The sequence below is a fragment of the Salvia miltiorrhiza genome, chromosome 5, assembly GCF_028751815.1.
Source record: "Salvia miltiorrhiza cultivar Shanhuang (shh) chromosome 5, IMPLAD_Smil_shh, whole genome shotgun sequence".
NCBI lineage: Eukaryota > Viridiplantae > Streptophyta > Magnoliopsida > Lamiales > Lamiaceae > Salvia > Salvia miltiorrhiza.
The window spans coordinates 30,122,379-30,132,192 of NC_080391.1; the positions used below are offsets into that span (position 1 = coordinate 30,122,379).

At 39.3% G+C, this 9,814-nt stretch overlaps 2 protein-coding genes across 2 annotated transcripts; both read left to right on the forward strand.

Annotated features, from left to right (window-relative positions):
- Window positions 1–332: 332 nt before the first annotated feature.
- On the forward strand, window positions 333–1,438 carry LOC131026397 (glycine-rich cell wall structural protein-like). The gene is made up of 2 exons (XM_057956273.1): window positions 333–449; window positions 547–1,438. The coding sequence occupies exon 2, from the start codon at window positions 552–554 to the stop codon at window positions 1,014–1,016; it is 465 nt and encodes a 154-aa protein (XP_057812256.1). The 5' UTR covers window positions 333–449; window positions 547–551; the 3' UTR covers window positions 1,017–1,438.
- Window positions 1,439–5,487: 4,049 nt separating this feature from the next.
- On the forward strand, window positions 5,488–6,461 carry LOC131025784 (uncharacterized). Its single transcript, XM_057955570.1, has 3 exons — window positions 5,488–5,497; window positions 5,540–5,895; window positions 5,973–6,461. The coding sequence occupies exons 1-3, from the start codon at window positions 5,488–5,490 to the stop codon at window positions 6,459–6,461; spliced, it is 855 nt and encodes a 284-aa protein (XP_057811553.1).
- Window positions 6,462–9,814: the final 3,353 nt, after the last annotated feature.

Here is a 9,814-nt window from a genome sequence, read left to right on the forward strand (position 1 = left end):
ATCCAAAAGAATACCTTAATTTTATTTCAATTTTCAGTTACAATACAATCTTTTTATAATTTCAATTTTCTTTTTACGAACTTTTGATATCTCTTTTTCTTTTGCAACCATGTTCTTGAAATACACACATACATCATCACATAATTAAGATTTTAATTTAATCTTTTTTTTAAAGATTTTTATCTTTTAATAACTATAATCTTCCTTATATATAAAACCATTAATAACTTTTAACAAAAGACAAATTTTCCAGATTATACTAATGTGAATCCCCGACGTAAAAGTCGTTGGGTATAAGAATTGAATTACAACTTAAAATTAATTCAAAGTTGGTGAATTTTTACATGTAGAGTGAGAGACACGAAAAACTCCAAACCTAAAAGAATCAAAAGACGAAGAAAGGATAATTGTAGCTTCTGAGAACGTACGAAATAAAGACATTTCCGCAGGTATTGTTAGTGGTCAACACAAGTAATCAATATAATACCAATATAGCATGTATAAATATAAGTTGATTGGGTGTTCTAAAATATTCTCATATGTAAGATATCATGGCAGTTGAAAATGGTGTGATCATTGTAATAATTATTGGCGCGGTTTTGATATTCACGGCCGTCGTCGGCAGGCTCATGTGTGCTTGTGCAATGAATCTAAACGGTGAAGGCGGCGGCGGTGGTGGAGATGGTGGAGGTGGTGGAGATGATGGCGACGGCGGAGGTGAGCCTGATCATGATGACGGCGGGGGTGGTGGATTAGAAGCCGGCAACCATAGTGGCCATGGTGGTCACAGTGACGGAGGGGGAGGACATGACGGCAGTGGCGGGGGTGGAGGATTTTTAGGAGGATTTTTCGGCGGCGGTTGGGGTGGCGGCGGACATGACGGGGGTGGCGGGCATGGTGGCGGGCATGATGGCGGAGGATGGGGTGGCGGGGGTGGTGGACATGATGGTGGAGGAGGCGGGGGTGGTGGCGGTGGCGGTGGCTTTGGCGGTGGGGGTGGGGGTGGTGGAGTTTGATGGGGGTTCCTTAGATAATCAAGTGGAGGAAATTGAAAGACGTGGAAGATAAGGAAAGGCATGGAAAATATGTTAGCACTAATTTTTTATTTTTCTAAATTTTTTAATTCATTTTTTCAATTTTATTGTGTTTGTGATTTTATGGGATGATAGTGTATCTTCGGTATCAATTATTTTGTCGTAAGAATTCTATCAAAACGTTGCGGTGTAAAATTTTCAAAAGTTTACCAAATTATATTTATTGGAAAAATTATAAAAACATTTGATTTGATATCAAAATTCTGGTTGATGATATGCTTATTGATGTAATTTCTCAAGTATTAGTGATTTTTTTTTTTTGGTTGAAACGATTTTGACTCTCTAATATTTCCATCTATATTTCCTTAATATCGAATTATCACTATAAATCCCTAGCTTGCTTAGATTCGAGCACACTAGCCTTAGTTATATTCTTAACTAGTACGTCCTCCCGTGTGATGCACGGATAACATAGTATATTTTTTTTTACATTTTAAATTATGTAAAATTATAAAAATGTCATCATTTATCAGTTGATTAATTTTACGAAAAAAATTAATTTCAAGTTAATTACATTGTGTAAATATTTTTATTTTTGAATTAATATATTGCAATATTTGTTTTAAACACTGTAACTTAAAATATATGTTAAAACTATATATATTGATTACATATGGATAAAAAGTGAACTATATATTGATTAGAGTTAATATGAAACTAGCCATTTTGTTTTAGTAAACTTAAAATTTACCCATTCAAATAAAAAGTTTAAAAATTATCCATTTTAGATGTTAATTGACTAAATTACCCTTAAGATTAAAATTTAAAAAATACCCACTAATATATATAATCATAAATACACTACACATTTGCAAAAAAAATATCACAACACACACGCTCTCTCTCCTCTATCTTTTTCGTACAGCGCTCTCTCTCTTCTCTCTCTTTCTCTTCTCTCTTTCCTCTTTCTCTTCTCTCTCTCTCAACAGCACACTCGCTGTATCTCTCACTCTCTTTCTGCAACCTCCGCCTCTGCTGTTCTGCTTCCGGCCGCGTCCAACGGAGCCTGGCCTCGACCGCTCCGCCCCGTCCTTCACCCACGACGTCGCCTCAGCGCCGCGCCACCCCAGGTCTACATCGCCGCCTCGCTCCGGCTAGAGTAAGGCACAGATCTGAAGATCTCCGTCATCGCCTATGAGGATCTCAAATTATTTCTCCATCTTGAAATCATTGGGATGAGAATGAGAATGATTATTTCTCCATCACCACCTACGCCGCCACAGTTTGATTTCTCCATTTTTGGTTTTGAGGAGAAGATGAGAATGATTGGGATTGAGACTTTAGTCAAATTCAATTTGATTTTAATAAAAAAAATACAAGTAAATGAAGTAATGAAGAAATTGATGAAAATCACGTAATTATGTACAAATGTTCTTGAATTCACAACTAGATTTATGAATTCACAACTTAATATTCTTAAATTCACAACCAGATTTATGAATTCATAACCAGATTTACGAATTCACAATTAAATTACCAGCGTTGGTTGTGAATTCACAACTGTTAGGTCCGGAGGGTCTCGAATAGGTGTATGGGTGGGGGGGGGAATACACCTATAGGTTATTTTTGAAATCTCAACACAGAGATCAAAACGAAACTTTTAACACAAACTCAGACACCTGTTAATTGAAAGGAGTTTTGACCAAAACAGGGTTAACGACTGATACTGAATACTCTTCAGTACTTAACTGGTGCACGTAAAGCTTCAGTTGAGTTTGATAAACAGAGATGTTATAAATCTTACTGACTATAAGAGGATAGATCAGTCAGACCGATAACACACGCAGCGGAAATCTTTTGTTTCGCAATAGCCAGTGAGTTGAGCACGTTGTTAGTATTAAGTTTCTCTTTGCACTTAATCAGTTTTCAGTTGATGAAAGTAAGAGCACAAGTAAGAAAGTGAATACTGAAAACTATAAATAACACAGAGATTTTTACGTGGTTCGGAAAACACTTCCTACATCCACGGTCGGTTGATCAAACCAACAACTTCACTCTGCAAGTGCTTACGGGTGCACTGCAAACCGATGCTCGTGCTTACAGGTGCACAACAAACAGAAACGTGTGCTTGCGGGTGCACACAACCGAAACAACTGAAGATCCAATCTTCAGTACCAACACACCTTGTTGGATTTCTCACTCCTTACACGCACTGTGCACTAGGATCTCATCACGGAGTCAGAGTACCTTCCTGAACTCCTTTACAACTCAAACACTCGATTCACTCGGTTGAATGGAGGTTTGAAAACTTGCCAACTAAACTTCAAAGAACAAGTTATTTGGAGTTAGTTTGACCTAGGCTTTGGATATACAAGGTTTGCCTAAGGTCTAAGAGAATTTATGTAATCAGCAGTGACTGATCTTTGGCTCTGGGATTCTCTTCTTCGATTCAAACTTTGGAGAGGTTGGGCTTTGGCTGAGAAACAATTTTGGCAGAGTTTCAGCTTATGTTGTTGAATCGGTGAAGATTGAAGTGATCCTCGAGTGCTATTTATAGGAGAAGTCTTGAATAGATCCATTGGCGGAGAAGGTCTTTAAGATTTCTTCTGTTAGAGAGTAATTTGAATTTGGGCTGAGGCTTCAATCTTCGAGGTTCCTTGTTTGGTGAGAACGGCCATCTTGAAGAGCAGGAGATGCGACATCTCTGAAAAGGTAATCACCAAAAAGGAGTGTCATCTGCAGAGAAAGGACGATACTGAGGTCATTCTTCCTCGAACTGATCTTCCAACGTTCAAAGGAAGCCACGTACTCACAAAAGTACAGCCGTATTAAATGCAGAGATCTCAGGATCTTATCTCTGCAGAGGTCATTCCTATTTGGTGGCTACTTTATCAGAGACGTCACATCTCATGTCCCTCAAGAGAGCCGTTTCCACCAGACAAGGAACCTCGAAGATTGAAGCCTCAGCCCAAATTCGAATTGCTCTCCAACGGAAGAAATCTTGAGGACGTTCTACGCCAACGGATCTATTCAAGAGTTCTCCTACAAATAGCGCTCGAGGATCACTTCAATCTTCACCGATTCAACGACATAAGCTGAAGCTTTGCCAAAATTGCTACTCAGCCTAAAGATTAACCTCCCCAAAGCTTGAATCGAAGAAGAGAATTCCAAAGCCAAAATCAGTCACTGCTGATTACACACATTCTCTTAGACCTTAGGCAAACACCTGTTTACCCAGAAGTCAAGGTCAAACTTGCTCCAAAGAACTTGTTCTTTGCAGTATAGTTGGCACCCGGTCAAACCTCCTTTTAGAAAGAAAGATTTGAGTGTTTGAGTGATTCGGAGTTCAGGAAGGTACTCTGACTCTGAGAGTCTTAGCGCGGGTTATGCTAAGCAAGAGAAATCCGACACGAGTGAAGTGTGGGTACTGAAGAAGTGGTTTCTTCAGTGGTACGGTTGTGTGCACCCGGAAAGTACACGATTTGGTTTGCAGTGCACCTGTTAAGCACTTGCAGAGTGGATTGTTGGTCTGATCAACCGACCGTGGATGTAGAAAAGAGTTTTTCCGAACCACGTAAAAGTCTCTGTGTTGTTTACAGCTTTCAGTTTTACTTTACTACTTGTGTTGTTTCAATTGATAAACTGAATACTGAATAACTGCAAAGAGAAACCTAAGACCAACAACGTGCTCAACCGAGGCTATTGCAAAACTAAGTTTAATTTTCGCTGCGTATGATATCAGTCTGACTGATCTATCTTTAGATAGTCAGGAAGAGTGTTATCATCTCTGTTTTAGCAAACTCGACTGAAGCCCATAAGTACATCAATTAAGTTCCAACAACTTAACTGATAACTCCTTACTGAAGAGCTTTCAGTATCAGTCGTCAACCCTGTTTGGTCAAAACTGTTTTCAGTTAACAGGCGTCACTATTTGCGTGTAAAGTTTCGTTTAGATCTTTATTTGGAGATCCTCACTTTGAGGAAAGTAAAAATAGCCCATACGTGTATTCCCCCCCATACACCTATTCGAGACCTTCAGGACCTAACATAATCATATGTTTCGGCCATTGGAATAGATCTGCATTTCTATGAGAAAATGAGTTATATAAATTATCTTTTATCATGTTATGTTCATACCTTTTTTATATCATCTTTATATCTATTTTTTATATCATCTTTTGTGGTGGATTTTCACAACGTATTATTGTCAAAAAGTCGCATCCTTCGATTTTGTTTATATCTTTTTTTTGTATGTGTTTATATTTGTCTTACATTTTCCTTTCGCAATCTGAACTGGACTTTGGATGCTGCTCATGCCGCTATAATCTGTGTAGAAAGTATGTTTATAGCCATCTTATATTTTCAAACAAGAACCTGCTCATGCCTCTACAATAGGTCGTCGAGCATGTTTATATGTTTTATAACCGTATGTTGATATCATGTTAGATTGCCGATGGATCGATGTGAAGTAATTTGACAGAATATATGCTTTGCCTGTGGTTTAGGTAGCACAGGAACTACACGTTCTGGCCGTGTCAACAAGACGGACCAAAAGCGCCGCAGTTGGTCCGTTAGGGAAGAAGAAGTTCTAATCGTTGCATTGAAAGAGCTCGTTGCACTTGGATGGAAATCTGACAACGGGTTCCGAGCCGGCTATTTGAGTAAGTTAGAGGAGGCTATGAAGAAGGAATTTCCGACCACCGACTTGAAGGGAATGCCTTATATAAACTCGAAGGTGACAACGTGGAAAAAGACTTACTCTTCACTGTGGAACATTCTCAAAACTAGTGGAGTTGGCTTCAATGTTAACGGGAAGCACATGATTGATTGCGATGACGAGCAGTGGGAGAACTTTGTGAGGGTAAGTTCATTTATCAATATATATAGACGTCCATATTTTGTGATTGTTTTATCATACGTTCTGGCCGTGTCATTTAGGTCGATGACAATGTGCGCAACTTCCGATATAAAAGTTGGCCTTATGTAGAAGATTGGAAGCTTATATTCGGAAAAGATAGAGCTACAGGCGATAAGGCGGAGGATGTCATGGAGGCGGCTTTTACGATGTATCGGAAGTTAGATATCAACCAACCGCTTGATGATGGTGAATACCATGTCTCACTTGAAGATATATTGGAGAACGGCGAAACGGGTGACAATGTAAGCCAAACTCAACCGCGGGAAGAGACTGTAACGGCTGAAAAGGAAGCTCCAACATCCAGCAAAAAGCGGCGCCGTAGTGTCGGTTTCGATGATAGGTTTTTCGAGGCTCTAACTAATATTGGTCGTGGCACGGAAACTAGACTTGATACAATATCAAGTCGGATGGGTTACGACTACGATATATCAAAGGCAAGGAAGGAAGTTTTTGCACAGTTGAGTGGTATTCCGGGCCTGTCAAAGACCGAGAAGTTTTTGCACAGTTGAGTGGAATTCAATAATATGCAGAAGTGACTTAAAAGCAACAAATTTTGCAATCACATTAGCCTTTGGTAGCATAATTGTTGCTCGTTAAATTGGTATTCTAACAAAAAATATATGAAATATTCAGTTCGTTGCAAAGAAAGAGGCAAACAAAGAAACAATTTATTGAAACTCGCAGGTGTTGAAATCAAACAATCAGTAGAATAGTTTCGAACCCTAGATGATGAAATTCCAGTAGACAAATTCCACATATTCTAAAAATGACGATCGACATAATGAAATCGGTAGTTGATTTTTTTGATTTTCAAATGAACAACCCCCAAATCAACATACCACAGATCGACGAAAAATCGAAAGCCATAAACACATATAATGGTGGTTCTTACCGATCTTTACACTGCTGATGATGCCTTTCAAATTTTCTCGCTTAGTTCTTGATTCGAGAACAGCTGGAAGATGGTGCCGCCGAAATGCCCAAATCCTAGTTTATACCCTTTGAAATTGTATTCCGCAATTGGCCGCGTTCGAGATGGAAGTGGATGACTTTGAATCTGAAATCTGAATATTGTGAGAGAGGGAATTTGATGGCTTTGAGTTTTTTAGCAAATCGAATCTAAAATTATTTCCACCATAGGTTCGAAACAGAAGGAATGGAGAAAGAGCAGCGATGGGAAGAAAGGGAGCTAGGATTGAAATCCAATCATCAGAAGTCGTGCGAGGGTAGTGAAAAATATTGCCATAATCTGTATTGATTACTATAATCGGAGGGGGTTGGAGGTATTAGGAATACAACATAATCCTGAAATTTAGCTACGGGCCTTGCCTTATCTCAGGGCCGTCCACAATGTTTCAATAGAATACCAAACTCCTGTCTAATCCGGATAAAAATAACTAATATGCTGTATAACCCCCAACCAAACCAGCCCTTACTATATACTCCCCCCGTCCCACTCCAATAGACTCATTTTTTTTGGCACGTAGATTAAGAAAATTTACTTTTTAGTAAAAAAGTGGTGTGGTCCACACCAATTAAGTATACTTTTTTTTGCTTAAAATGTAAAATGAGCCTATTGGAGTGGGACGTCCCAAAAAGGAAAACGAGCCTATTGGAGTGGGACGGAGGGAGTATCATATTAATATCATATTTAATAGAATGCATTAAACTATCTATAAAATATAATATGTTGTTTGATATCATGTAGTATTAAGATTATATAAAAGTTAATAGGGTTAATGGTAGTCTTTACCCTATTTGAAAGACAAAAGCAAAAATATACCCACTATAAAAGAAATGTATAAAATGTGCTCATTTTGGGGTTGAAAGAAATAAGATACCCTTAAGACAAAAACAAAATGCCAAACAAATCCCCATTCCCCCCAATTCACAATTTCATTGCTCAATTCCACAAATTTTGAGAACTGAGATGGCGTCTCTCTTGCTCGGAGTTGGAGCTCCTCCCATGGCTTCCAGACCCTCCACAATTCTGTTGGATTTGTATACTGAAAGCAAGAACGTTTTATGCTTGTATACAATGTTTCCTAAGTTCACTATCTAATCTCCTATCTGATTGTGTTCATGATTGCATATGTATGTTCTTTATCTCTATATAAGTAGATTATATGGTGTGTTGTAGATCACAGAAGACCATATAATTGGAATAACCTTAAGAGATATAAGATGATCACAGCCGAAATAACTCTAGGACAAGTTATTGGTTTAGGCTGCAGTATAGATGGAAGTAGTTTGTCTTGGCTACTTGTCTATACTGGTACGTCATTACGTATTGATAGGACCACAGTTTGAGATGTATTCTTCTATCTGACTTAAGTGAAGAATCAAGATCTCGGTGACTTATAAATCTTAATACTAATAAGTATTCAGATATATATATTAATTCGTATATCACTTTGACTTACTATGGGTGAAAGTTATATACTAACTCGAGTACTCTGTATCTTGGGTGATAGCGGTTAATATATGATATTTGATTATCTGTATTAGTACCCGTATCCGGTATAGGATAATGACATCCCCTTAAGGAGCTCAATAAGGTTTATTACGCTAAACCCTGCAGGTTGATTAAGTTCAGGCGTAATAATAAAGTTTGAGTGGTACTGCTTAAGGAATTATTAAGAGATTAATTAATTTAAGCTGTCAGAGCTCTAATTAATTAATGGATGTCGGATATTTTAAATACGGAGATTTAATAAGTCTAAATACAAGCCCCGACTCATCACCGGCAATAAAGGGGTAAGTCAGTATCGGTTCTCTAGTGGAATGAACTGATATTTATAAATTAATTATGGTCTGGGCTGACCATAGATAAATTAATTTATTTGAGGCCCATCTTTATTCCTTGTATCTGGTCCCTGGGCTGGCCCAATGTCTCCTAGCCCAAGTAGGGCAGATTTTCGGCCCTCACATAGAAACTGGCGCCCCCTCTCAGTTTTCTGTATTATTAAATACAGCTGTCAGCTCTCAGGAAAACACACTGATAAAATTAGGGTTTTGAGAGCAGAGAGAGGCGCAGGAAAGCGTGAGGTGATTTCTGTCTTGGGAATTTCCATAGCTCGTTGTCCATCCAACGTTGGGAATTGAGCGGGATACAGTCGAGAAGATCAGAGCTGGAGTCAGATTTTCGCAGGAAACCATGTTCTGGCAGTCTCCGTAAAACGGCCATAACTTCCTCCACAGAACTCCGATTCAGACGAATCAGGCGGCCACAGAAAGCTCTTTCGAAGACGAAGAAGTCGTAGTTCTGCACAAAATACGATTGGAGGTCGTTTGAGGGGTCAAACGGAGCGTTGAAGTTGGCTGACCTGTTCAGCGACAGATTGACGAATTCTTCTGAATTCTTCAGGTATTTCTGAACTCCAACGTGCAGCTGTTAATTTCATAGGAGCATGTTAGGATTTAATCGTTGTATGGTAAATTAATAATAACCAAGAAACGATCATCGGGCAAACGGAACGTTAATTCAATTTAATATTCCTTCAAATTCCCCCTTCTCTCTATCTCTAAGTCTCAAGCCCTATTCAATCCCCATTCCTCCCTCTCCGTCTCCACAGCCGCCCCTACGCTTCCTCTCAGTAAGTAAACTCTCTCATATCTCTCTCTCTCTCCCAGCGCGCCTCTGGCGCCTCCACGCATGGAGGAAGACCGCCGTGGCCACCCAGATCTGCCTCCACCGCACCTTTTTTTTTTCTCTCCAGATCCACCGTGGCGCGCCACCGTGCCTCGCCTCGTCGCGATGCTCTCTCTAGATCTGCTGCAACGCCGCGCCTCCGCTGCGCCGCTCCTCTGCCTCGTTGGTTCAGTGCTCGACAATTCAATGCTCAATGGTTCAGTGCTCGAC